The 27,513-nt window shown below is 54.8% G+C and overlaps 1 protein-coding gene across 5 annotated transcripts in view; it reads left to right on the top strand.

Annotated features, from left to right (window-relative positions):
* Nucleotides 1-597: 597 nt before the first annotated feature.
* The window catches only part of Unkl (unk like zinc finger), a 38,938-nt gene continuing 12,022 nt past the window's right edge, over nucleotides 598-27,513 (top strand). Inside the window, exons 1-10 of one of the 5 annotated variants that reach the window (XM_046441836.2) lie at nucleotides 610-709; nucleotides 1,837-2,046; nucleotides 11,104-11,280; nucleotides 12,010-12,143; nucleotides 14,404-14,539; nucleotides 15,934-16,051; nucleotides 17,293-17,377; nucleotides 18,284-18,369; nucleotides 19,920-19,982; nucleotides 25,572-25,749. In XM_046441836.2, coding sequence (XP_046297792.1) covers nucleotides 627-709; nucleotides 1,837-2,046; nucleotides 11,104-11,280; nucleotides 12,010-12,143; nucleotides 14,404-14,539; nucleotides 15,934-16,051; nucleotides 17,293-17,377; nucleotides 18,284-18,369; nucleotides 19,920-19,982; nucleotides 25,572-25,749 — 1,270 coding nt within the window. In that variant the 5' untranslated portion in view covers nucleotides 610-626. Of the gene's footprint in view, nucleotides 710-1,836; nucleotides 2,047-5,265; nucleotides 5,448-11,103; nucleotides 11,281-12,009; nucleotides 12,144-14,403; nucleotides 14,540-15,693; nucleotides 15,824-15,860; nucleotides 16,052-17,292; nucleotides 17,378-18,283; nucleotides 18,370-19,919; nucleotides 19,983-25,571; nucleotides 25,750-27,513 lie in introns of those variants that run through there. The other 4 variants (XM_046441844.2, XM_046441855.2, XM_058578670.1 and 1 more) reach the window with 4 other exon arrangements.

The following is a 27,513-nucleotide window of genomic DNA, read 5'->3' as shown; positions in this document are numbered from 1 at the left end:
AAGAAACCCAAGCGACCCACCTGCCAAGGGTGCTTCCTTGTTTTATCTTGCATATAAAATGTCTCAGGACGTGTATTTACGAATCAATGCATCGCAACCCTGGGCTCTCCCTCCTGAACGCTCCCACCTGGGCCCGCCGACCCGCCGCCGATGCATCCCTGCTCATCCTGTGCGCATCTGCCCCTTGATTGCCAGCTTCTTGCATTCCTGTTTTAGGAAGCAGCTCTACTGAGATGTAATTCATGTATGATTCAGTTCATCCATTTAAAGTACACAATTCCAAAATCTCCAGTATGTCGCAGGGGCGACCATCGCCACGCTGTGGTTTTAAACCTTTTCCTGCTAAAAGGAGCCAGGTCCGCGAGCAGTCCCCGCGTCCCCGTAGCTCCCCGGGCGCCCCAGCCAAGCCCCGGACCTGCCCCGACCGACGGCGAGACCTGAGGTACCGCCACAGCCGCGTGCGCGTGCGGGGGTCGGTGTGCTGGGGCGCGACCCGCTGCGGGCGGACCGGGGCGGGGCCTGGGCGGGGCCGGCACAGCTGGGGGCGCTGGGGGCTCAGTGCGGGGGGAGATCCGGGGGCGGGGGCGCCGGCGCGGCGCATGCGCTCTGCATTGTTTTGACTGAAAATGCCGTCGGTTTCGAAAGCGGCGGCGGCGGCGGCGGCGCTGAGTGGGTCCCCCCCGCAGACCGAGAAGCCGACCCACTACAGGTCAGTGCCCAGGCCCCCGCCCGCGCCGCCTGGATGCTGGCGCGCCGCCGACGCGCAGGGAGCGGTCCGCGCGCGCCGGACCGGGCCTGGGTGTCGCCACCGAGGTGCGCCCGCCGCCCGCGCCCCCGCCGCCTGGCCGGCGGCACTGGACTAAGGGGCTGCGGCAGTCCACACGCGAGCGCCGGCGCCCGAGGGGAGAGGCGGCGCCCGGGGCCTGGGGTGGTCCCTGGCCGGGGCGGGGGCGCGCGCCTGCGCTCGGGGTCCATGCGTCGCTGGCTGGGGATCGAGGAATAGGGCCTGGGTTAGGGTGCTGAGGCGCTCCAGGGCTCTGGATGGGCGCACGACTGTCTGCACACAGGCTGCCGCTGACTGAAATCGAGAGCCGGCGCCCAGGATTTGGGGTGGTCCCTGGATTGTGGGCGGAAGGCCGCGCCTGGGGTCGCAGTGGGCATCTCGGCTCTGAGATCGCCGTGCAGCACCTAAGGCTGAGGGTCGCGTCTGCACTAGTGATGGGCAGCTGCGCCTGGTGTCTGGGGAGTAGCGCCTGGGGGCCATCTGGAATCTGAACGGGGAGGCGTGCCTAGGGTTGAGGATGGAGGACTGACTGTGTGTGGGTCTGGGAAGTCGCGCCTGTGTTCTGGGGACCGTGCCTGGGACTGGAGAACCTTCCCAGGCGGGGCTAGGGTACGCTTCTCTGGGGTCAGCTGGGCTACAAGTCAGGGGCTTTGCGCCTGGGATCGGGAACCGCGTTTGGGGTTTGGGAGCTGCCGCCTGGGGCCCGGGAACGCCCCCCGGGTGTTCAGTCACCTGGAGTCATATAGGCCTGGGGAGGGGATGGGTTTGGGGCGTGTTGTGACTGGGATGGACCACTGCACCTCGGGTTCAGAACTCAGCTGGATGGGGTTGCGGGGATCCTCTCTGTTGCATCTGCGAGTCGTGCCTGGGGTCGGAGAGTTCGCGCCCAGGCGGGTTGGGCCGCCTGGGATCATCTGAGCTCTGAGAGGTGGTGGGGATCTGGGCACCCAGTGAGGGTCGTGGCACCACCCCCAACCAGGCAAGGAACCTGCCCCTGTCCACGAGTCCGTGGGGCCGCCCACCGGCGACCGCAACGCTGTTTGTCTTTCCAGGTATCTAAAGGAGTTTAGGACGGAGCAGTGCTCCCTGTTTGTACAGCACAAGTGTGGCCAGCACAGGCCGTTCACCTGTTTCCATTGGCATTTCCTAAATCAGCGTCGGCGCAGACCCCTCCGCAGGCGCGATGGCACCTTCAACTACAGCCCTGATGTGTACTGCTCCAAGTACGACGAGGCCACCGGCCTTTGCCCCGACGGCGACGAGTAAGTGGGCCCGCGTGGGCACTGTGGGCCTGGACATGGCCTGGACGTGCTGTCAGCAGGCACCCAGGTTCTGTTCAGCGCCTGGTACCTGTTGGAGGAGTTTACCCTGAAGTCTTCCAGTGTTGGGGTGGGTTTGGGTCAGTTGGGGAGGCATCCTGCGCATTTTAGATATGACTCATGTAGTTCAAACTGAATCCGCTTCACTTCTCCTTCTTGATTTCCTCCCCATTCTCCACATTCCTTCCTTAGGATCACCCCACAGTAGATGTGGCTTTGAGGTTTAGGATCATTTTGAGTAGTTGCTTTAGGTCAGAGTGTGTCAGAATGTTTGCTCACACTGTAGAAGTTGTGGGAATGTTTCCTTTCTTACCTTTTACATGCTTAGTTTTTGTATGTGCCTGAATGGTGCTAAGGATTGAACCCAAGTGATCTATCACTGAGCTACCTCCCCAGACCTTTTTATTTTATTTTGAGGCTGGGTCTCACCTAGTTGCTGAGGCTGCCCTCCAATTTGGGATCCTCCTGCCTCAGCCTCTTGAGTCCTTAGGATACAGGCTTGTATCACATGGTTACATGGGTACTTTAATTTTTAAAAAGTTAATAGGAAATTATTTTATTTGCAGACTGTTGTTTATGCAACAGTTTGAAAGTTAAAGAAATCAGGGTTTGTTTGGATTGATTTTTTTAATGCCTTTTCTAATGGTGTTATTAACAGATGTCTTTATTTTGAAATAGGGAAATAGGGAAAGTCCAAGCCAGGTGGTATGTTCCCATGAGGGTTCAAGGTGGTATTAGAAGGTGTGGTCTTTTTTTGTTTGGGGAAGGCAAGGGGTGGCCCATTCCTGCCTGGAGGTGAGGTGACAGTCAGTCTTTTTTTTTTTTTTTTTTTTTAAAGGTTTATTGCTTTGCTAGATAGAGAAGGAGAAACAAAGGGGACTCCTGTCCCAAAGGCTGTGATTCTGCCCATCAGCAGGAACAGGGGATTTTTTTTTTTTTTAATATTTATTTTTTTTTTTTTTTAGTTTTCGGCGAACACAACATCTTTGTTTGTATGTGGTGCTGAGGATCGAACCCGGGCCGCACGCATGCCAGGCGAGCGTGCTACCGCTTGAGCCACATCCCCAGCCCGACAGTCAGTCTTGAAGACTGCATCTCCTGACCCTTTGAAGGGTTTTGATTTTTGGGGTGCCCCTCTTTTGATGATAGCTCTCATGGTACAACACAGAGACCCATGTGTGATCTGTTTCCCTTTATTTAAAAAAAAAAAAAAAGTTACTTCCAGTGACTAGAAAGTAAACTTCAGTGTGCATTATACTGGGACTTGAACCCAGGGCCTTGCACATGCTAGGCAAACCCTTTCTTAAAATTTTATTTTGAGACAGGATCTGGCTAAGCTGCCCAGGAACACTCCCTGCCCCCGCCAAGTGCTGGGGAACTAACCCAGGGTCTCACATTAGGCATTCTACCACTGAACCACATTTCCAGACCCCAGAATCATCCTGCCTCAGCCTTCTGAATTGCTGGGATTAAGGTGTGTATTACAGCACCAGGCTTCAGGAAGTTAAAAAAAAAATTAACTGGGGATTAAACCCAGGGGCACTTTACCATTGAGGTACATCCCTAGCCTTATTCATTTTTTTATTTTTATTTTGAGGTAGGGTCTCACTAAATTGCTGAGGCTGGCCTCTAACCTTCAATCCTCCTGCCTCCCTCTGCTGGGATTACAGGTGTGTGCCCCCTCACCCACCTAGAGAGTAAACTTGATCTATGGTGATCATCTCATAAACTGTTTTTTGTTTTTTTTTTTTGTGTGTGTGTGTGTGTGTGTGGTGCTGGGGATTGAACCCAGGGCCTTGTGCATGCGAGGCAAGCACTCCACCAACTGAGCTATATCCCCAGCCCTCATAAACTTTTTTTTAAAAATATTTTTAGTTGTAGATGGATACAATACCATTTATTTATTCATTTAATGTGAAGCTGAGGATCAAACCCAGTGCCTCACACATGCCAGGCAAGTGCTCCACCACTGAGCCACATCCCAGCCCTCATAAATTCTTTACACTGGCTGAATGGTTTTTAGTGGAACACCAGGTCATTAAACAGTTGCTGTTAACCTGCTAGAGTATCTGGCTCCACCTAGTTTAGATGGTGTTCTCCTAGAACTGTTTTATTTAATTGCTTTTTGAGCAGCTGCTTCCTGCAAATATGCCTTTAGAAAATAGGTGATTTTCTGTCTAAGGCCTAGGCTCAGTTTCTAATTGCCCAGCTCTCCTGGTCTCCTTGGGTGCTAGTGCCTGAGCCTGGAGCTGGTATCTACTGGAGTGCAAGACCAGGTCAGTACCTGGCTTGTCTGACTCCATCCAAGAATCAGGCATGGGAACTCTTTGGTTTTATTTCCTGGTGATGGTTTTAATGTAAAAAAGCCCCCCCTTTGTGTGTATATGTATGTGTGGTATGTGTGCGCTACTGAGGTACTTGTGCACACTAGGCAGGTGCTGTATTACTGAGTTACATCCCCATCCCAGAGTGCCCTTTTACCAGCAGTTTTGGGTTCCAGATCTTGGATATCTTAGTGTTAATTCAGTCTTTTTCTGGGCATTTGGGTGGTGTCTAGTTCTTACTGGAATGAACAGTGCTACAGTGGACACCTATTAAGAAGTTGTCAACATTAGCTGTGCTCAATAAGTAATTTGATGACATGCACTTATTGCAGATGCATCAATATTCAGCTGAAATGGCTTGAAGTTTATCACTGAGACACAGAAGTGGGACTAGGATGCTGGTTTGATGTGTTGGATGCATTCTGTGTGTTTTATTAAAGGTTTTGTTTCTAATTTTTGTTGAGTACATGAAATGACTTGCTTTATCCCTTCCAGAGTGTTTGACAGGCTGCCTCCCCTGGGACTCTCTCCTTAGTAATTACTGCTCCATCCACAGCAGAGGGACTTTCTCATCCCTGCACACATGGAATAGACAGTTTATCTCACTGAATTACATATTCTGGTTTCACAAGGTTGCCATGGAAAATGTAAATAGATAGTACCTTTCAGAGAAAGGATGGGGCTTTTCTTTTATTTCAGATCATTAGTTCTTGAAATTGCTATCTTGGGCATATGTATTACTAACCTATCACTTTTTTCAGTACTGGGGACTGAACTCAGGGGCACTTTACCACTGAACTACATCCCCAGCTGTTTCTCATTTTTTATTTTGAGACAGGATCTTGCCAAGTTGCCGAGGGTCCTGCTAGGTTGCTGAGGCTGGCCTCGAACTTTTGATCATCCTGCCTCTTGAGTCGCTGGGATTACAAGTGCTCCGACACTGTGCCCCACCCAACCTATTATTTTAAAAACATGAATATGCATCAAAAAGCAAAGACCCCTCAGCTCGTGTCAGGCAAAGTAAGTGTTCTTGACACTGTCTGAGCACACCTTGGGGCAAGAGAGGGATGGGAACCCCAGGAGGGCTGGCACTCCAGCTGTCACTTGATTGGCAGTTCTGCTGTCACTTCTCAGTTATCCCTCCTCTTTTGGCACTCCCACCATCACCTCCACCATCACCCCCTTTTCTCAGTGGTCACCCTCTTTTACTCCTCCCTGTCATCCCTCCATGGTGCCTGGAGTGTCCTTCCACATACCCCTCGTGGGCACCCACCTCCCTCACTCCTGCTGTCACCAGTCACTCCCTTATTGTCGCCTCTCTTCTCACGACCCTCTTCATAGGGGCCACCCTTGGGCTCTCCCACAGTCGCCACCCCAGCACCAGCCTGCTTTTGACCCTGCAGCCCCTCTGAAAGGTCTACGTGCCCTTTGTTCTGGCGGACACGCCCCTTTCCCTGCGCGGGCCATGGTTGGCGGTCCCGGGTCACATGTACTGACGCCCCACCCCCGTGGGAACCAGCTTCCCAGTGGCGCGAGGACCGCGTAGGCTGTGGGGCCGGGAACCGTGGGGCGCGAGTTCTGGCGAGGGGTCTGCGTTCCCACCGCGCGCCCCAGGTGTTGCGCGGACTATAAGGAAAACGCCTCTTTTGCGGAGGTTTCTGGGGTCTGGCCACAGATACAGCCGGCAAGCTGCTTTCCGAGAAAGGGCCTTGGCCCGGGCGCCTGGCCCCCAGTCCCAAGCTGCTTCTATTCCGCACGCGGGTTTTCACACTCGAGCCCACGGTGGTTGGCACCTCCTACCTGCACGAGAACACGTGCGCACGCTTCGGTGAATGGAGGGTGCATTTTTTATTTTTTACCATACTGAAGATTGAACCACATTCTACCACTGAGCCACATCCCTAGTCCTTTTTTTTTTTAAATATATTTTTACTTGTATATGGATACAATACCTTTATTTTGTTTATTTAGTTTTTATATGTGGCGCTGGGATAGAACCCAGTGCCTCGTGCATGCTAGGCAAGCTCTCTACCACTTAGCCACATCCCTTGCTCTTTTAAAATATTTTATTAGAGACAGCTTCTTGCTGAGTTGATAAGTGCCTTGCAAAGTTGCTGAGGCTGGCTTTGAACTCATGATCCTCCTGTCTCAGCCTCTCCAGGTGCTGGGGTTACAGGTGTGTGCCACAGTGCCCAGCTATCCCCAGTCCTTTTTATTTTTTAACACAGGGTCTCACCAAGTTGCCACCACTGGCTTCGTGGAACTTGCCATTTTCCTGCTTCAGCCTTCCAACTCACTGATATTAAAGGGCAGTGCTACCATTCCTGGCCTTTTTTGCTTTTTGCTTTTTTATCTATTTAATTTTTTTTTTGTAATTGTAGATGGACAGAATGCCTTTATTTTATTTGTTTATTTTTATGTGGTGCTGAGGATCGAACCCAGTGCTTCATGCATGCTAGGCAAGTGCTCTACCACTGAGCCACAGTCCCAGCTTTGTTTTTTGCTTTTGAATAATTTTTGGTTCTGATCTATATAATTAGCAAAGGAACTGAGGGGCTCCTCCAGAGATCCATTGTAGTTTGAAAAAACTCAGATAGTCCCCAGCTATTGCAAGGTACAAAGTAACCCTCTTCCTTTTGTTAGCCTTTCTCTTGCCATTGTCCCTAGGGGGTGGACCACTAGAGCACCTTCAGTTTTTCCTGTTTTCAATAAAAATTGGGCTCAACCAACCAGAGGGGCTCAACTTTTGCTGTTGGCATGCAGGTCTGCCTCCTGTTTGGGGGCCCCTGCAGTGGAGTGGCCTCCTCTTCTCACTCGCCCTGCAGTGTAGCCCTTCCCAGGCTCCCCTGGTTTGACATTTGGGGATCTGGAACAGGGGTGCCTTGTCTAGGTGAGCCTTGGCTCTGAGTAGACTGGAATTCCCAGGTGTAATTTTACAGGAACTGGTGGGAGGTCCTTGCTACTTTCTGAGTTTCTAAGAAAGACCTACTATTGGGGCTCGTACCATACTTGTCTTGCACCTAGTGTTTCTATGGAAAGACCTTTTTGTGGTGTTTCATGTGACAAGTCACAGGACCTGAGGCTTAGATGAGAGCTGCATGCCCTGCAGGTGACTATGAGCCATGGTTGTGTAAACGAGGAAGCCAAGGGCAGGCCCAACCATAAATGTAATGTTTAAGAGAAGAAACAGTTCTTTGGCTTAAGGGAATTACAAGGAGCCACCTTAGCTGGGATCTGTAATAAAGCTCCTGAGGCTGAAGTGTGGAGCCTCTGAGTGACAGTGCTGCAGTTCCTCCCACCCTGGGTGGAGCAGAGCTGGAGGAAGCTGGGGCTCAGCATGGCAGGTGCAGAGAGGGTGCTGGGGAGGTAAGGTGGTATCTCAGGACATGCCCAGTTGATGTTAGGTCGGTTGATTGGAGCTAAAGCCTCTTGAGCCACAGTGACCAGAAAAGACTGTTAGGACTGTCTTTCCTACCTGCACTGCCATAAAGACATGCTGGTAAGGGGTGTCCTTCTCATGCCAAAGCCAGAAAATTGCCTTGAGCACTGGAGACCAAAGGTCAGGGTCCTGCTTTGATGGTCCTGAATAAACACGCTCAAAGCAGCCCCCACCTTCCAGGAGCTTCCATACCCTGTGTCCCTCAGTAGCATCCCTAGAGTTTTCCCACCCCATTCAGAGACCCATTGTGCTCTCTTTCCTCCATGCATGCATTTTCTGTCTGAAAAATGCAGAAGCATGTGTTCTGGCCATTTCTTCAGACTAGCCTCTCTTGTGAAGATCCCGTGTACACATTAATAAAACTCATATGCTTTTCTCTGGTTAATCGGCTCTTATTTTAATTGGGTTCCTAGATCCAAAGAACCCACACAAGAATGTGAGGGGTGGGGGGGACCTCCTTCCCTAATCAGATCTGTGGGATCTGGGGCAAAGGTGGGCTTGCTGCAGGGCTGTGGCTGGTGAGGGGTCCCTGACCCACTGGGAAGAGCAGCCCCTGGAAGCCAGAGGCTGGGGGAGTGTGGGGCATGGGCTTATCCCAGGACCCTGTTGCCCAGCGTTCGAGAGGAAGGGCAGGAGCAGGTCTGAGATGCCCCCAGCTCTCCCAAGGCTTGCCTTCGGCAGCTGCTGGGAGGCCATTCCTCCTCCTCTCTGTGCCTCTGCTTTTCTTGCCACTGCCCCTTGGTGTTGCTGTGCTGTGTTTTTGCTGCCAGCTGTGCTTGTGCTCCTAAAGGCTGGGGCACCGTACTTCACCGGGTCCCTCAAAGCCCGGTGGCTCTCAAGTGCAGTTCCTGGGAAGTTCTGATGGGCGGGCCCTCTGGGGAGTGTGACGCACACTGGCTTGAGCTGAAGCCTCCCTGTACTTGATCAGACTCGCTGGGTGGGTCCGGGAACCCACCCTTGTTCTACGTGAGAGTTTTTTGAAGGAAGTGGGCTGTGCTCCTGGAGACTTGGCTGGAGTCCCTGTTCCTCTTGAGCTGGATCATGGTCCAGAGCACGGTGGCTGAGCTATGTCTGGTGGCACCACAGTGCCATGACATCAGCAGCTGTTTTAACCACAGTCTGGTCAGTTTTGAGTGGGATTGAGATCACACCTGTCACCAGGACACAAGGGGCTCCCTCCTTCTCCTCCCTGGTTGTCCAGGGAGCAGGGGGCCACTCTGCCATCTTTTTTATGTTGTTGTTTTTTAATATTTTTTAGGTGTCAGTGGACCTTTATTATTTATGTGGTGCTGAGGATTGAACCCAATGCCTCACACATGTTAGGCAAGTGCACTGCCACTAAGCCGCCCCAGCCCCCTCAGCCCCAACCCCCTTCTTGCTTCTTAGATATCCCTGGGGCCAAGGTATTTTCTTTACATTAAAGGTCAGATGGGGATACAGCTCAATTGGTAGAATGCTTGTCTCATATACACAAGGACCTGGGTTCAGTCCCCAGCACCACAAAAATAAATAAGTAAAACCACTTAAAATAAATAAATAAATAAATAAATAAGCTTAAGGTCAAGTTAGGCAAAGTAGCACAGGCCTGTATCCCAGCAACTTGGGAGGTTGAGGCAGGAGGACTCAAATTTGAGGCCAGCCTTGGCAATTCAGCAGCACCTTGTTTCAATATGTAGTTCAGAGGTGGAGCACTCCTGGATTTAATCTCCAGTACCAAAACCAAAAAAAAAAAACAAAACAACCCTTAAGGTCAGCTCAAGCTTTGAAGTGGTGCAAGGAACAGAGGTGCTGGCCCAGCAGAGGGTAGTGCCAGGTAGTGGGAGCCCCTCTGTGCTGGGGAGGGGAGGCCTCAGCCAGTGCTGTGGTTGCCATAGCAATGGTGTGGTGCAGAAACAGTGCCCTGAGCAGTGACCTATGAGAACCTGGAAGGGGTGTGGCTGGTGTGGTGCCGGCTCACACTGCAGGCTGATGCTGTGCCTGGCCTGCTGCCATCAGCACAGCAGGGCTGGCCGCCCCCCACCCTGGGCCTGCAGCAGCACATGAACGCCAAGCTGCCATTTCTCATCCTGTAGCATAGAGGGTTAGACCAGGTGTCCCCAGCCACACACAGGCCTGCAGCTCTGTCCTTGGCAAGGTAGACATGGACAATAGTGAGAGGTGAAGATCCTTGTCCTTAAATTTGGGTGCTTGTGATGAGGACCCCTGCTTTCTCTGCCTTGCTCCTCAGGGAGAAGCACAGGGCCTAGTCATGTCAGGGAAGGCCCCGCGAGAGCCAGGCTGGGAGGGAAGCAGGTTCTTTGCATGTGCCCTCTCCTCTCCTGTTTGCAAAGCTGTTCTGGTGGGACCAACCTGGAGGTGCCCAAAGCCCCTGTGCGTCACAAATGCTGGAACCTTCCAGATCATCTCTGCTCCTGCTCCACCCCTTCAGTGTGAACCCCATTCCCACACCCTGTCCTGCTGCAGGAGCTGCCTGGTGCATGTAGTCCCAGACCTGCTGTGTGGCCATGAGGGATGTATGGCATCACCCCATCTGCACTCCCCTGCTTCTCTCCCAGCCTGGCTCCCAAGGAGCCTCTTCCCTGCCATGTGCTGGGCCCTGTGTTCTCCCTAGGCCCCTTCCCCCTCTCCATCTTGGAGTCCCAAAGGCACAGGAGCTGGGACACAGAGGCCACCACCATTCTCAGTATGACTGGTCAGGGAAATGACATGACCTGAGTGCAAGGTGCAAACTCAAATGTAAAGAATTCATCTAAAAGCTAAGAAGGAGCCAGGCGTGGTGGCACATGCCTGTCATCCCATCAGCTCGGGAGGCTGAAGCAGGAGGATAGAGAGTTCAGAATCAGCCTCAGCAATGGCGAGGCGGTAAGCAAGTCAGTGAGACCCTGTCTCTAAAGAAAATACAAAATAGGGCTGGGGATGTGGTTCAGTGGTCGAGTGCCCCTGAGTTCAATCCCCAGTACAAAAAAAAAAAAAAAACTAAGAAGGATGATTTTCATGGAAATTCAACTTGCTCTTCTGTGCATAACCGAGGGTTTTGCCACAAGGGAGTGCTGAAGGGAAGGATCCCAAAATAGGAAAGCAGGTGCTCATTCCAGAACACAGCTCCTTGCAGTCAGACCAGATGTCTGCCTGGAGAACGGAGTCAGCTGCTCCCAGGTGTTGAACAAGGTGGCAGCGAGGCTCAGGTTGTCTCCAGCCCACAGGAGCCACACGGAGTGCTTGCCCCTCTGCTTCCAGGTGTCCCTACCTGCACAGAACAACTGGGGACACAGAACGCAAGTACCACCTGCGCTACTACAAGACGGGCACATGTATCCACGAGACGGACGCGCGCGGCCACTGTGTGAAAAACGGGCTACACTGTGCTTTTGCACATGGCCCCCTGGACCTGCGGCCGCCCGTGTGTGACATCAGGTGAGTGAGACCAGCTCACCTTCCTGTTGCTTCCAGCATCACTGGCCCAAAACCTCTCTTTCTGAAGCCCAGTTTATTTCTCATGTGAAAATTGCTCTTCTCTTCAGACTTGGTATTTCCCTCTGTATCCCATGGTGCTCAGCAGACGGGTCGTAAACTCACACTTGTGTGTGGGCTGCTGCAGGAAAGCCAGTCCTCCCTTTGTTAGCAATCCCTTTGGTACTAGGGATTGAACCCAGGAATGCTTTGAGCTGCATCTCCAGACCATTTTGTTTTTTTATTTAAAAAAATTTTTTTTAGTTGTCAGTGGATCTTTATTTATTTATATGTGGTATTGAGAATCAAACCCAGGGCCTCACACATGCTAGGCAAGTGCTCTATCACTGAGGCACAACCCCAGCCCTTGTTTTTTATTGTGAGACAGGGTCTTGGTAAGTTGCCCAGGCTGGCCTCAAACTAGCAATCCTCCTGCCTCAGCCTCCTGAGTTGCTGGCAAGTCCTTCCTAAACAAAGCACAGCTATTGTGTGGTTAGGATTTGGGTTGGGACTACTGTCATCCCAGGAGAAAGCAGCCCCAAGGCTGTGGCGACCCCATCCTGAATGGTCCAGAGGCAGAATGCATGGAGTGGCAGCCCAGTGATTCTGGAGCTGGGCATTCTCTTGCCTTCCTCTCCCCATGAAAGGGCTTGGGGTGCTGCAGAGCTGTGACCACTGTGCTGTTGGTTACAGGGAGCTGCAGGCCCAGGAAGCCCTGCAGAATGGTCAGCCCGGCAGTGGGGACGGCGTGCCTGATCTGCAGCCTGGGGTCTTGGCCAGCCAGGCCATGATTGAAAAGATCCTGGGAGAGGACCCCCGGTGGCAAGGTAAGCCCTTGCTGCTGCTTTCCACTTGGGACCTGCTTGGTTCATTTGTGTTTGTAAGGTGACATACAGGGTGAATTATACATATATGTAATTTTTTATAATGTGTTTCAGTCTGATTAGTTATCTTTATTAATATGCAGATTGCCCCAATTTTGGCCAGTGGGAGCTTGTTCAATTTCTCCTGACGTCTTTAACACAACACTTTGAACATTGGTATCTTCATTGCTTTCTGATGCTGTACCCCAGGCTCTTCTTACTCATGCTCTGCCTCAGACCTAGAATCCACATAGGATAAGAATTGAGAACGCAGGACTGGAGCTCCACCTCACCATTTTAAAGTGAGCAGTTCAGGGCTGGGCTGCAGCTCAGAGGCAGGGTGTTTGCCTAGCATGTGTGAGGCCCTTTCCATCCTCAGAGCCACAAAAAATAATTAAAAAAATAAAGTGGCATTTAGTGCACTCACAGTGTTGTGCCACTACCCTTTAGTTCCAGGATGTTCTCGTCACCTGGAGGTGCATGCCCATGAGCCTGCCCCCTCCAGCCCTGACATCACCAGCCTGCACCTCTCTCTCCCAGGGTCTGCCTGTTCCAACATGTAATATGGGTAGTGAAGTTCCTTCATTTATTTTGGCACTGGAGATGGAACCCAGGAGCATGCTATCAGGGTGCTACACTCTCAGCCCTTTTTTCTTTTTTTTTTAGTTGTAGGTGGACACAATACTTTTAATTAATCAATTTATTTTTATATGGTGCTGAGGATTGAACCCAGTGCCTCAGACGTTCCAGGCAAGTGCCCTACCACTGAGCCACAGCCTCAGTCTCCCTGCAGCCATTTTTATTTTATTTTGAGACAGGGTCTTGCCGCCATACCCACAGGCCAGCTGAGGCTGCCCTGAATTTGTGATCCTCTTGCCTCAGCCTCTGAGTAGTTGGGATGACAGGCATGCCTTGCTCCTGCTGGCAGCGGAGTCTCCTTGGGTTCTGACAGTCCTCCCCCTTGCACAGCCGAAGCTTCCTGTGCGTGGCTGATGCTCTGGAGCTGCAGTGCGGGTTCTCTTCCTCCACACGCATTTCCTCCCTGGAGGGGCAAGTGGCTCGCTGCCGTGAGTCCAGGGGTAAATCAGTAACCGTATTGTGGAGGCTTTTCCTGATTCCCTCCCGACTCTGCCTCCTCCCTGTAGCTGCCCTCCCCCTGGACTTTGTGGGTTCAGCTCCCTCTCTACTTCAAGGGCAGCGCCGACAGGCTGTGGCCTCAGGGCACATTGAGGATATTGGGCAGGGAGCAGGGATACCTGCTCTGCATCCCAGAGACCCTCCTCTGTGTCCCAAAGGGATTCCTGCACGAGTCTGTCCCCAGGTCAGAGATGGATGCTGGAACGGAGCTCTGGGGGACAGGCTGTGGCCTGAAACCGTGCCTGGGTCTGCTTGCCTGGTTCCTTTTGTGTTCTGCTGTCAGCTGCCCTGTGGGCAGAACCCTGACTCCAGCTCCAAGTGGACACCTAGTCTAGTCCCTTGGGCGGAAGGTGATGGGCCCCACATGGCTGTTGGATAGGCTGGACTCCAGCGGGAGAGACTCAGGCTCAGCAGGAGGAAGGAGAGAGAGGAGGTGGCTTCTAGAAACCTTCACCCAGCACTTACTGCTTTTAAATGACTCCTGGTTTTTTTTCTTCCTTTGAGATAAAATTTGAATGCCATAAACTCAATTGTTTTTTTTTTTAAGTACGTGTTATTTCTTAGAGCAGTTTTAGGTCCACATTTTCCCTGTGCTCCCTGCCCAACTGCCGGCCGCAGAGTGGATTGCCTCCCACGGCTGCCCTACCCACAGGCCAGCACGTCCTGGCACCTGAGCTGGGTTCGTGTTAGGGCTAATAGCAGCATTTCAAAGGGCCTGCATCACTTGTTCTTAGCACATTCCCATGACCATCACTTCTGTCCGCTTTGAACATTCCCCTCACTCGGAATCCTGGGCCTGCTACAGACCCTCCTGCCTTCCCTAGCTGGGGCAGCCGGTCATGTGTCTGCCTCTGCGTTTCCCTGTTCTGTGCACCTTCATGCATGGGGTCTCAGTGTGGCCCCACAGCTGGCTTCTCCCCCTCCGTGTCCTTGGACATTCTCCTTGCATGGGTGTCGGTGTCTGGCTCCTTGTGGCTGAGCGATGTTCCGTCACGTGGATGGACACATGGGCCATTTGGCTACCTTGCTGTTGTGCCCGTGTTGCTGTGAGCACGTGGGGCCAGGGATCTGTGCGTCTGTGTTTCAGACACCAACTTTGTGCTGGGCAGCTACAAGACTGAGCAGTGCCCTAAGCCACCACGCCTGTGCCGCCAGGGCTATGCCTGCCCACACTACCACAACAGCAGGGACCGCCGGCGGAACCCCAGGAGGTTCCAGTACAGGTGAGCCAGGCCAGGCCCAGGGACGCTGGCCTGTTTTGCAGGTGTCGCACCCGTTGGGGCCCTTCAGGTGCACGTGCATCCTGTGTCAAGCCCAGCTGCTCCCAGTCTCTGGGCCCCTTGCCACCCTGGGCAGGTACAGGGGCATGTGGCCGCTCCTCTGTGTCCCTGCTGTCACCTGTTGCTCTGTGGGGGGTGGGTTGCCTCCTCACTGCTCCCACTCTGGGAGTGCCTGCAGTGGGGGTGCGTGCAGCAGCTTCAGCCCTTAGGAGAGGAAGGTGTCTTGAGGTGGGGCTTGTTGGAGGCAGGATGGAGGCCCAGGAGGTGGGTTCTGCCTCAGGGCTGGCAGTCAGAGCACTGGGTCCTTGAGGCTGGCCTAGCGCTCCCCTGCCCTGGCCTGCCTGTGAGCTCGGGTCCTACCTGGACCTGGGCACCAGGTGGCCCTACTGTCTTTCCAGGCCACCTGGACCTGGGCATCGGGCAGCCCTGCTGTCTTTCCAGGCCACCTGGACCTGGGCATCGGGCAGCCCTGCTGTCTTTCCAGGCCAGGCTGCCTTCTTCCAGCCGCCCTCCCAGTGCCTTCCCCACCCCTGGCCCCACGGGCATCTGGGCTGCTGAACCTTCCTGGGCCTGCCTCCAGCCCCATTGCCCATGTTCAGCCTCTTTCTGCAGAGTGCCCTCTGGTGATAGTCGGTGCCCCTGCATGCCCAGGAGAGAGAGGGGGTTGGCTTATGGTTCGTTGCTCTTCCCCAGTAGCTCAGAGAGGGACTTGAACATAGAGCCACAGAGCGGCCATCCAAAGCTCTGGCCGCCTGCTCTCCTGAGAAACTGTGCATCCCCTCGTGGGAGGGGTGGAAATCATGAAAGGAAAAAGGAAAGGTCTCGGGTGGGAGTTTTCCATTAAGTCCAAGTAAGTAGCAGTGAGGTGTGCTGACCAGAGGGCGCTCCAGGGGGCGAGACCCTGGTACCTTAGCTGTTTGCTCAGGATTTTCAAGTGGAGGGATCAAAATTCTCAAGACTCGGGGGCTGGGGTTGTAGCTCATGGCAGAGCACTTGCCCAGCATGTGTGAGGCACTGGGTTTGATCCTCAGCACCTCATATAAATAAATAAAATAAAGGTCTATCAACAACTAGAAAAAAAAAAAAAATATATATATATATAAAATTCTGAGAGTCCACTCTGGAGCAGCGGCATGAGCTGGCCCAGCAACTTCCCGGGACTTTCATGCTGGCTTGGTGGGATTCCGTGGGGAGTGGACAGGCTCCCGTCCTCCTTACTGGCTTCAGGTTGGTACTTGTCCTGATTTCCTCTGTCCCAAAGCAGGGCAGAAGCATTGCAGGGACACTCTGCCCTCCGCCCAGGAGACGTGTCCTCCAGTGACTGCCCTTGTCTCCAGGTCCACACCCTGCCCCAGTGTCAAGCATGGGGACGAGTGGGGGGAGCCCTCACGGTGCAATGGTGGGGACAGCTGCCAGTACTGCCATTCCCGCACGGAGCAACAGTTCCACCCGGAGGTAGGTGCCAGGGCAGGGCCTACCCTCTAGCCAGGGTCATCCATGGCCTGGGAAGGGACAGGTGGGGCGACTCCCCTCTGGCTGCCTCTGGGGTCCCTGAGACTACCCTTGGGTTTGTGACTTACTGGAAGGGCCCAAGACTCAGAGAGCCTGTTGGTCCACAGTATGCTTTTTAAGAACACGGATTAAGAGGCTGGGGCTGTAGCTCAGTGGTAGAGCGCCCGCCTTGCACGTGTGAGGCATGGGGTTTGATCCTCAGCACCACATAAAAATAAATAAAGATGTTAAAAAAAAAGAACATAAATTAAAATCAGTCAAGAAAGATCCACAGGCCCACGGCTGCACCCTGAATCCTGGGTGAGTGACCTGCCCAGCTCGGCCCATCCCCAGGGATGTGGAGGTCACCTAAGTGGGCAGGACATGGCCTTTGGAATCCCTCAGGGGTGTTTGGCCCTGGCCTGCTGATTCACCCTTGCTGCCCAGTTGCCGAGCAGAGCACTCTTGCGTCTGTGTTAAGAAGAACCCTTCAGGGCCCTAAAACTGGGGGTGCAGTCAGGCTGGGGAACAAAAGGGCAATGTGTGGGCATTGCCAGTCCCTTTCCTTCCCTGAGCAGCAGCATAGGACCCTGTGTTGCCCCCAGCCCTGAGGGTGAGACTTGGCTGAGCAAGGTGGCCGTGGGTCTGGAGTGGAAACACCTACTGCCTTCCAGGAACTGAGCTTGGGTCCTTCACAGGACACATCAAGTGCAGTGTCATCTGCCTGAGATTTAGCAGACAGGGTCACAGGAAAGGCCTTGCAGGCACACACCCCTGTGAAAGCTCTCAAGGAGGAGGGGCTTCAGGACCAAGGGATGTCAGCTTCTGTCACTAGAGAGGAAAGGTTTATTCTGTCAGCTTTGGAGGTGTAGCCTAATCGGGGCCCAGTAGTGGGCAGCGTGCCAACGGGAGCCATGGCCAAGCAAAACCACTCACCCAGAGGCCAAGTGCCAAGTGGGGGGAGCTGAGGACCTCCCACCAGACCCCGCCCCAGGTTCTACTTCCTGCCAGCAGCACCTCTCTGGGGACCACACCTTCTAACATGCGGCCTTGGGGAAATTCCAAATCTAAAACATAGCTGGGCATCCACACCTGCCCTGGGCGTCGTCGTGGTGTGATCTGGAGTCTCCTTTGTGCCGTGATGGTGTCAGCTCTGGTCTCACGGAAGCCCAGATCTAGTCCAGCCTCAATGCTTTGTTTTCTAGATCTACAAATCTACCAAATGCAACGACATGCGCCAGACCGGCTATTGCCCACGGGGTCCTTTCTGCGCTTTTGCACACGTTGACAGTGAGTACACAGCTGAGGACAGCTGGGGCTGCACACGCATGTGCCAAGGCTCCCTGGGCCTTGCTGGAGTTTCAGGCCTTCCAGAGCAAGCTCGAGGCCTGCAGAAGCAAAGCGGGCCTCAGCGCTGGGTCGGGGGCTGGGGGCATGTGGAGGCACCCACTCAGGTTCCCAGGGTGGAAGCCAGTCAGCACTGTGTGAGCCCAGCACCCTGTCTTCTGCACTGCTGCTGGTGGGCACTATGAGAAGCCCAGGAGGTTCCCCGTCTCCAGGCCTGCTGGGCCCCCAGCTGCCTCCTGGGGAGCCAGGTCCTTCTACCACGCACTGCTGTTCACCGCTCCCCTGCACCTTGCCCTGAGCCTACTGTGCTGCTGGGGCTCAGTGGCTGTGTCCTTGTGGAGAGGGTGTCTGTCCACCCCAACCTCAGGAGACCCTGGGCTTGGCAGCTCTTCCTGTTCACTCTTGTGTGTTGTTTTCTGTGGTACTCAGGGTTGAACCCAGGCCTCCAGCATGCTAGGCAAGTGCTTTGTCACAGAGCTACGTCTCCAGCTCGCCTGGTTTAGTTTTTCTAAAGATTTAGTGACACTTAAGGTGACTGGCATAAGGTGGGGCAGCAACTCTGTGCAGGAGCCCAGTTGTGTCTGTGTCTCTACGTTTCTGAGCTTAACCCAGGCACCTGCCACTGAGCTCCTTCCACCCCTGTTCCCACCTGTTCCTTTGGTGTTAGCATCGTTAAAGGCCTGAGGCCCGAGGGCAGGGCCTGTTGCTGTCTTGCTGTCCATCCTATAGGAGGATGGTTGCTACTGACCAGTGTGCATTCAGCCTTACCTCACGGGAGCCCATCACCCCATGTGTGTGGAGTGTGCAGCCAGCAGCTCCTCAGTGCCCGCTGCTCCTCTTTCTTGGCAGAGACCCTTGGGACCGCAAGCGGCTGGGGCTGCCGCGATCTCAACTCCACCCACAGCACCTTGGCCCACAGCGGCCAGCCTGGAAATGTAAGTGGACGGCACTGGGAGAAGGCCTCATGTCCTTGGGTGCAATTGAACTGTTGGGGACAGAGATGGACGTGATATCTGGGCCATGTGGCTGAAAGCCCAGGGAGTTGGTGGCTTCTCCTGCCCACATGCTCGCCTGGGTTGGCAGGGCAAGCCACCTGGCTGTGGCTGTCCTTAGCAGGCCCACCCTCTCTGGTCTCTGCGTAGCCCCATGGGTGCCATCTGGAGCCTGGGTGGGGGGAGATCTTTAGCAAACTGTGGTCTGGGGTGGCATCTCGCCCCCATCACCTCAGTGTCCTGGGTGTTGTATGAGGGGGGTCTTCTACCTAGAGAGAAACTGCTGCAGTCATTGGAGGACAGACCCCATGGTGGCCACCTGCAGTCAGTACAGGATTAAAACCCAGTCTCATAAATAGAGCAGAAAGGCCTGGGAGTGGCTCAGCAGTAGGGCTCTTGCCTAGCATGCATGAAGCTCTGGGTTCAGTTCTTAGCACCAAGAAAAAACAGTGAAGATGAGCCGGGTACAGCTCAGATAAAGGCTGGCCTAGGCCGTGGAGGGCCTGGGTTCCGTCCCCAGCACTGCATTAAAAAAATAGAGCAAAACCTGCCGCTGGCTTCCGAGACCTGCTGGGATGTGGGAACCCCCCAGCTCGCTCAGTCACGCTGCTCTGCTTGGCACACATGAGTGGCCGGCTCTCCAGAGTGCGGAATGTGGGTGGACCCTGGGTGCCTGATCCTCTGCAAGCCCTGCGCCACACCCCATCCTAGCGTTGTCTACCCCGCAGGTACTACGACTTCCCCCTGAGCTGAGCTGCAGAGGGGTCTGTGGGTGAGCTTGGGGGTCACCCTCCATCACAGCCTCTAGTACCTCCTCCTGCACTGGGGTCTACAGGTCACGCACATTGAGGGAGGACCTGGGGCCCCTCCCTGGAGTGTAAGCACCCATCTTGGGCAGCAGGGATCCCCACCTGCAAGGAGGGTTGGAAGTCAGTGTCCCCTGCACAGTCTGTGCTTTGGGGCCTGGGCTGCTGCCAGCACCCCCATATGGCCTCACCTTGGCTACGTCATGGTGCTGTGAAACCCTCCCCCCAGAGACAGTGGCCATGGCAGGCCTCTGCAGGGCTGCCTCAAATGCCCACCGCAGGTGCCCTCCGGAAGCAGAGCTGGGCTGCTCGTGGTCAACACCTACCCTCCTGTGTAGGGTCAGACCCAGCACCCCTTGCACCAGGCAGACCCCAAAGGTCTTGGGATCCAGCACCACAGCATCTTTCTCCTTCTACCGCCAGTGCTGGGAATGGAACCGAGGGGCGCCGTATCCCTGAGCTCCACCCGCAACCCCTGTTCTTCATTTTGATGGGGCTGTAAACTCGGCCCTTTACGGCACAGCTCTGTGGCCTTGCCCTTGAAGTCCCTGGGGTTCCAGAGAGCCTTTCTGCCCCACCAGGCCTTGAGAGTTGGCATTTTCGAACTCCCAGTGAATCTTACGTTTGTGTCTATTTCAGTCCCTGCTCCCTCCCCGCCTTTCCCACACCAGGGCTTTTCTGTTGCAGCCAAAGCGCAGAGACCTGCTTACCGAAGGCAGCCAGAAAGCCGGGGAGCCCGACAGCAAGCAGGTACAGCCTGAGGGTGCACGCGGCAGTCAGGGTGTTTGCTCACTGGTTAATGTCTGTTCTAGAATTTTCTTCTTACCTGTCTCTATGTGGCCTTTGATTTGCTGTTTAAAAACATTTGTATGGTACCTTGGAAACACCACCAGCAAACCCCCTGACATTTTCTGTTGGGGGAATCAGGTGCCATCAGAGCCCCTTGGTGTCAGTCAGCTGCAGCATGTGACAAAGTGACGGAGCACCACAGATGGGGCAGCCCATGCTACAGAACCTTAGGACTCTCAGTCCTGGAGGCTGGAGGCTGGAGGCTTGAGTCCCAGGGCAAGGCACGGGCTGGCTGCTTCCTGCTGAGCCCTCCTCCTGGGCTTGGGGACACTGTCCATGTCCTCGCGCACTTGACCCTCTGTGTGTGCCTATGTCCTGATCCTCTCTCATTAGAACCCCAATACATGAGGATTAGGGCCCCCCATATGGCTTCACCTTACTCTAATAATGACCCTGTTAGCAGGTCACGTCCAGATTCCTGGGAGCTAGGACTCCTGAGTATGGAGCTGGGGTTCGCCATTCAGCCTCGCTCTGCCCTCACAGGCCTGGCTTGGTCCCTGGGAGCAGACCTAGGCCCCTCCTAGGGACTTTTCCGCCTGGGGCACCTGTCAGTGTGTCCCCTGAAGTTCCTCTCGCCCTCCTCGGGAGGCTGTGGTGGGCCTTGGTGTCCTCAGCCCCAGGCCTCTCCTGCACAGCTGACGTTGGTTCAGACCCAGTTGCTTGTGCTGAAGGGACGTTTCCTGACACCACCTCCTGAGGACTCAGGGACGTGGTCTCCTTTACTGTGAGATGGCAGTGGGCACTGTGAGGGGTTCTAGGGTAGCCTGGCCTCCGAGTTCTTCGTGGCCCAGGGCAGCTGGTGGCCGCTCCCTTTCCTGCCTGTGTGCCTTGGCTTGGTCCTCAGCGAGGCATGTGTTCCTCCTCGGCCCTGATGCCCTCTGGAGCAGCCGTGGGAGGTGCACGCTGGCCCGCTGCCTGCACCCCTGTGCAGTGGCTGGCCGGCACCCTCTTCCCACAGCTCAGATGGACCGCGAGCATTTTTTAGCCATCAGGTATTTTTCTTTTTCTTGGGGATACTGAGAGTTGAAGTTGGGTGCTTTAGCACTGAGCCACATCCCAGCACTTTTATTTTGAGACGTCTTGCTAAATCAGGCTGGCCTGGGACTCATGATCCTCTGCCTCGGCCTGGAGGACCTGGCTGGCAGGCATGGGTCTCTGCGCCCCCTGACCCCTCCGGCCTTGTTCCACAAGTTCTGTGTATACTGCTGGGATTTGTTGTTGCATGTTCCTTCATGCACATGGGACACAATGTAACAGTTTGGCAGTACCACTCCCCAGCACCCACCCTCCCTCCTCCCTCCACCTCTTGGTCCCTTTCCTCTGCTGATATCCCTTTGATTTTCATAGGAGATTCACCCCCCACCTTTCTATTCCTTTTTCCTCTTTGGATATTTTTTTGAATGAAAGTAAATACCTTGATTCATTTGTTGGTTGGTTTTTTTTGTTTGTTTGTTTTTGCTCTTAGGGTTGAACCTAGGGTACTTAACCAGGAACCACATCCCCAGCCCTTTTTATTTCTTACTCTGAGACAGTATCTCAATAAATTGCTGAGGCTAGCCTTGAACTCACAATTCTCCAGCCTCAGCCTCCCAAGTTGCTGGGATGACAGGCATGTGCCACTGTGCCCGGCTATAGTGTTTTTTTTTTAATGTATATGTTTTAGTTATAGATGGACAGAATACCTTTATTTAATTTATTTATTTTTATGTGGTGCTGAGGTTTGAACCCAGGGCTTCAGCATGCCAGGTGAGCACTCTACCACTGAGCCACAGCCACAGCCCCCAACCATGGTGTTTTTTATATGTCCATCATATATTCAGTGGACTCCAGTACAGCATAAATATAACTATATGTGCGCTGGGGAAACAAAATTCCCTGTGACTTCGCCGTGACTTGGGGCCTTTCTGGGAATTTGCTTCATAGCGGCGTCTGGAGCTCAGCACACAGTGTTGGATCTCTGAGGTCTCATGTGTTTCATTACTTACTAGCTAAAGGGAAGCTCTGAACCACATTTTAAAAAATCAGCAGGACAGTTGAAAGTAAAATACGACTTAATTATATTGTGATTTTTTTAAAAAGCAGAGTAAAATCAAGGTGGCATTAAGAATCTGAAATGTGAAATGTTGCCAGTAAATGCAGTCAACAAGCCCACACTCCTCTATCTTAGGTCCTGGGGGAGCCGGGCTGGGGGCAACTCTCACACCAGCCCCAGGCTTGGGCAGGAAGACCCTCAAGGTCACTGCTCTGGGTCCAGCTGCTGCTCTCTGGGCTGTGTCGTTGGAAGTGGGCAGGGCCCAGTGGCTCTTCCTGCTTGTTCGGGCCCAGCGGCCTGGCCTGGACAGCTATGTGGCATGGGTGCCCCTGTGCCATCTCTCACCTGCACCCAGAGTCCCACTCTGTACCTGCCCGGAGCTGCCAGAGCAGGAGGGGGCTCCTCCAGGGACCTCAGGCCAGCATGGCAGTCTCCAAGCTGTTGTGGGGCCTCTGGTCACAGAAAGGCTAGAGTGTCAATGGTCCCTAGGTCAGCCTCTGAGACTCTCAGGTGGACAGCGTGGACTGTGGCTCCCTGGACGCCTGTCCACACCGGCCCTGCCACGGCTAGGAAGGCGTTTTCCTCCCTGTGACCCCTGTCTCCTCTGTGTTTCATGCAGGTCCTGATGTCCTTGCCCCCATCAGTTTCTGGGGCCTCAGCCATCTGTTTGGGTAGGGCTCAGGGGAGCTCTTTGTCCAGCCCACTCCCCAGTTGCCATCCCCCTTCCTGATACCTCCTTGCCTGGGCACTGCCACCTGCAGCCTCAAAAACCCCTTGTCCATGGGCCTGTACTGTGGCCATGCTGGCATGCAGGATGCACAGAGCACAATGACCTGGTGTCACTGTGGAGTCGAGGTGTGACCACCCAGCAGTTGTGTCCACAGGGCCTCTGCTGACATTCCATGCAGGCTTCTGAGATACTGCCAGTGATGTGCCAGGACCCACTTGGAGACTCAGATTCGTATCCCAGAGGCTGTGGGGTCTGCACCTCTGTGGTGGGGGCTGAGCCTGCACGCCGTCTCCGCAGCCCTGGGAGGCAGCACACTCGTCAGGCTTGCGACCCTCACAGACTCATTTCCTAGCTAACATGCAGGCTCTTCAGAGAGGCACCTCAAGTCACCGTCCAGCTCAGCCCCGGTGGGCATTGCTGCTCTGCAGCCCAACAGGACCCAGAAGTGAATGGAGAAGCTTCCAACCCTGGAGTTAAGAGTGGCTCCTCAGATGTGACCCCAGAAGCACCAGTGAGCACAGAGTGGTGTAGGTGTCATCAGAGTGGAAGAGCTTTTGTGCACAAAAGGACTGTCCACCAGAAAGCAACCCCAGGGGCAGGGCACATCCCCAGGTGTGGACTGGATGAGGGCCACAGGAAGCAGCTTCACAGCAACAGAAACAACAGCCTGAGTAACATGTCAGCCAAGGACCTGAGCAGATGTTTCCCCAGGAAAGACACTGGCCTGGAAGCATGTGGCAAGGTGCTCAGCCTCGTGGGTTCAGGGACTCAGGGGGACTGGGGGTGTGCAATGGTGCAGCCACTGGGAAATGGCACAGGGTCCTCAGATATTAAAGGTGGAGATGCACGAGCTGCAGTTCCCCATGAGCATGCACCCAGAAGAGCGAGAGCAGGGCTGGCATGGAATCCACACCCACGTCCACAGCAGCACTGTCCACATGGACCAAGATGTGGAGATGACTCCAGCACCTGCTGGTGGATGAGTAAAATGTGGTCTGTCCTTACAGTGGAATATTACTCAGCCTTCAAAAGGAAGGAAATATGGATGAAGTTGAGAGACGGAATTAGCTTGGCCTGTCATAACAAAATACAACACACAGGTTGCTTTAGATGACAACGTTTATTTCCTTACTGCTCTGAAGTCCAAGATCCCGTCTCCATTGTGTGTGCATCCTGAGGCCCTGCCTCTCTCATCAGGACAGTTGTGCAGGGGCGCCCCATATCCTCATCTCACCTAGCTACTCTTCACAGGCTAGTAGTTGCCTTGGGGTTGTCCACAGGAAATTTGGGTGGACACCTCAGTCTCGGACATCATGCTGTGTGAAATAAGTCAGCCTTGGAACCTGAGGTCTGCAGGCAGCTGTGCCCTGGGGGCAGGAAGAAGAGGGGAGGCGGGCGATGGGAACCCCAGTCAGGGTTTCGGGGGCGAGCTGCAGCTGGGCGGGGGTGTGCAGGGTGCTCAGCAGTGCAGTGACACCAACACAGGGTGCGTGTGAAACAGTCAGGGTGGCAGATCTCGCACTGTGTGTATTGCACCACAAAAAAAAAAAAAAAAAAAAAAAAAAACAGATAAAGCTGATGTGAGGAGGAGGGATCCGTTGGCAGCTACTCCCTGGCCCCAGCCTGCTATTGAGTCCCGTTGAGGGGACCCTGCCCTTGACACTGCTGCTTTGGGAAGAGGACAGGTGTGGGTGTTCTTGTGGGTGGGGCGGTCTCCTGGCATCTCGCAGGGCTTGGAGTCAGCAGGTGCTTCCCTGCTCCCAGCAGGCTCAGCAACATGGGCCTCTTGGGTCCCTCAAGTGGGGCAAGTGTTCTACCGCACAGCTACCCCCAGCCTTTGTGGTTTTTCTTTTACTTTTCTCTCTTTCTTACATAACGAGGGATTGAACCCAGTTGTGCATAACCCCGAAGCCAATCCCCAGCCCTTTATGATTATTGTTATTTTGTAATTTCGAGACCAGGTCCTGCTAAGTTGCTGAGGCTGGCCTTGAACTTGTGATTCTCCTGCCTCAGCTTCCCAAGTCACTGGGATTACAGCTGGCCACTGCACCTAGCAGGCTTTTCTTAGCTAATAAAACCCCCTGTGATCTGAGCTGTTGCACCACCACCTGGTAACTTTTCCTGCTATTTTGAAGCAAAGTCCAGGCTGCATTGGGTTCTAACTGCAGAGGGTCAGTGTGACTGGCCCTGACGTGGCCAGGGTCTGTGGCCACTGTGGTGGACACAGCCTTCCACAGCCTTGCACTCTGCTTGGTCCTCATCATGGCATCTTGTCTTATGTGGAGTGTTCTCCGTGTGGCCAGGTGCCTGGTGGTGTGCTTTTTACCTTCTACCCATCTAATGGCTGTGGCTTGTCTGGGTCTCCCTTTCTCAGGGGAAGAGGTCACAGGATGGTGCACATGGCTCTCTAGTCATATTCTGAGGCATTGTCCTGCATGCATGTAGGTCCAGGCCATGAGAGTGGGGAGGGGCGGCCCCCCAGCCTGGCCTCCACTGCTTCTGCACCTGCTGGAGGGAGGTCCACCTGCAGGCTTCTAAGCATCATTTCCTGCAGAGGAGTCAGCAGACATGCTCTGGGTGTGTTTGCTGCCCGCGGGGCACACTGGGGTACACAGTGCACAGCTGGAAGAGCCCACTCCTCACTTCTCACTCTGGCAAGAGGAGTGCACCGCGGCTGTCTGATGTCATGTGCGGCTCCTGCTCATGTTGTTTGTGTGTTTTTGAACAGAACCACCTCGCTGTGTTTGCAGTGGTTCACCCGCTGGCCCCCAGCGTAAGCTCCAGTGTGGCGTCCAGCCTGGCGTCCAGCGCTGGCTCAGGTAGCTCTTCCCCCACCGCTGTGCCCGCCCTCCCTGCCCGCGCCCTCCCGCCGGACCCCGCTGGCAGCACCGTGGAAGCGGTCCTAGGTAAGTGCAGACCTTCGCTCTTCTCTCCAGGCCCCTCGCCCAGCACCTTGTCCACAGGCCACGGAGCCTCTCTGTAGAGGCCGCGTGTGCTCAGTCCCCAGCTCTGGGCCCCCGGCTCCCTGAGGCTGAGGTGCTGTGGGTGTGGGAGGAGCCCATCGCCTCAGCCCCAGCGGCCACCAAAGGGCCAGAGCAGATGGTGCCTTCCAGCCCTGGGCTGCTGCAGACTGCAGAGAAATGAGCACTGGCGTGTGGCTAGGAGGGCAGCTGAGGCGGGCAGTGCCAGCAGTAGGGAGTGGAGCCAGGACAAGGTCTGCAGCCAGCGCACAAGCTCCCAGCGCCTCAGCCCCAGCTTGGGGGAGGTCATGGCCAACTGAAGCACTGGGTTCTGGGGACTGACGGCTGATGTGGTGGAAGTGAACGGGTGAATGTCAGAGGCCCGACCCAGAGCCTGGGCACGGGGCGCAGAGCCAGAGGGTGAGCCGTTGCCCAGGGTCGGGGCCAGGGCTGATTGAATGGACCGTGGTGCATCCATGGAGAGTGACACTGGGATGCTCTGAGTCCCTGCTTCCCATGATGTCCAGTGCCCAACTGGCCCCAGCCTGTGTCTTTGTCCCAACAGTGAGGGACAGAGGGAAGGATGGTGATTGTGGTGATCTGAGTCCTCTGTCCCTGGTTGGCTCTGGCGCAGGCCCAGCCCAAGCTATGGTGGGGGATCTGGAACTTGCCAGAACCTCCTTTCCTATCAGGCTCAGGGAGGGAGGAGGGCTTGGCACTGGGAGGACACCAACCCTTGAGCATGGGCCAGCACAGACCCGCTGGGGAAGCAGAGCTGGACCAGTTGTTTGCCTGTGTTGAGGTCCCACATGGATGCACAGGCTGGCCAGGTGGCCTGCTCTGAGATGTGTCTTACCCAGAGGGACAGCAGTCACTATGGCCGAAGCCTTTCAGTTACCACCCCCGTAAACACCAGCCCCGCTGTGGCTCCATTTGGTGGGAAGATCAGAGATGATGCCCCCATGGCAGCCAAGAGGGAACCTTCCAACTGCCACTCGGGTCACAGACCGTGGACCCCAGAGGCACGGTGGAGACGATCCTGTCTTCCATGGTGCCCACAGGGGAAGCCTGCTGGCAAGTGTCCTGCTAAGCCCCCCGTCCTGGGGCCCACGCAGCTCTGCTGGGCACCTCCGTTTCTTGGAATCTGCACTGCCTCACAGAGGCCGGGCCTTGCCACCCTGCATTCACTTGGGGTAGGGTCTGACCCTTCCAAGGGTCCCTTTTCCATGTCACCAGGACGTCCTGTGGCCAGCACATCATCCCAGCAACCCTGGTAATCCTATGTGGACTCTGTTGTGGGTTTGCTTCATCTGCTGGAGAACCTTCTGGAATTCAGGACTCATCCCAGCCCCATGAAGCCACAGGCAGCGGTCCCTGCTGCTGAGTCTGGGCAGGGGGCAGAGGCTCCCAGGCCCAGCATCCTCAGCAGGTGGGATGCTCTGGAGTGGTTCCGGGAGGGCCTGCCACAATGTTGCCTTCTGTGAGGGCCCCAGCAGGCTGGCCCAGTGCCCTGTGGATTGCATAGCTCCAAGGCCAGGAATGGCTTCTGCCCCTGCTGGTCAGACCAAGGGTGTGGAACCCTGTATTCCTGGGCCCTCCATGCAACAGTAAGCTCCAGTCAGCGGGCATTCCTTAGAGCCGTGTTACCTCTGGTGGCAGCCGAGTGTTTTCTTCTGAGCAGAAGCAAACCCACCTGTGTTTACTTTTGAC

This window comes from Marmota monax, unplaced genomic scaffold, assembly GCF_021218885.2.
Source record: "Marmota monax isolate L192 unplaced genomic scaffold, Marmota_monax_Labrador192_F-V1.1 WCK01_AAM20220418_F8-fsc00035, whole genome shotgun sequence".
In the NCBI taxonomy this organism is placed as follows: domain Eukaryota; kingdom Metazoa; phylum Chordata; class Mammalia; order Rodentia; family Sciuridae; genus Marmota; species Marmota monax.
This window is presented reverse-complemented; position numbering and strand designations above follow the sequence as displayed.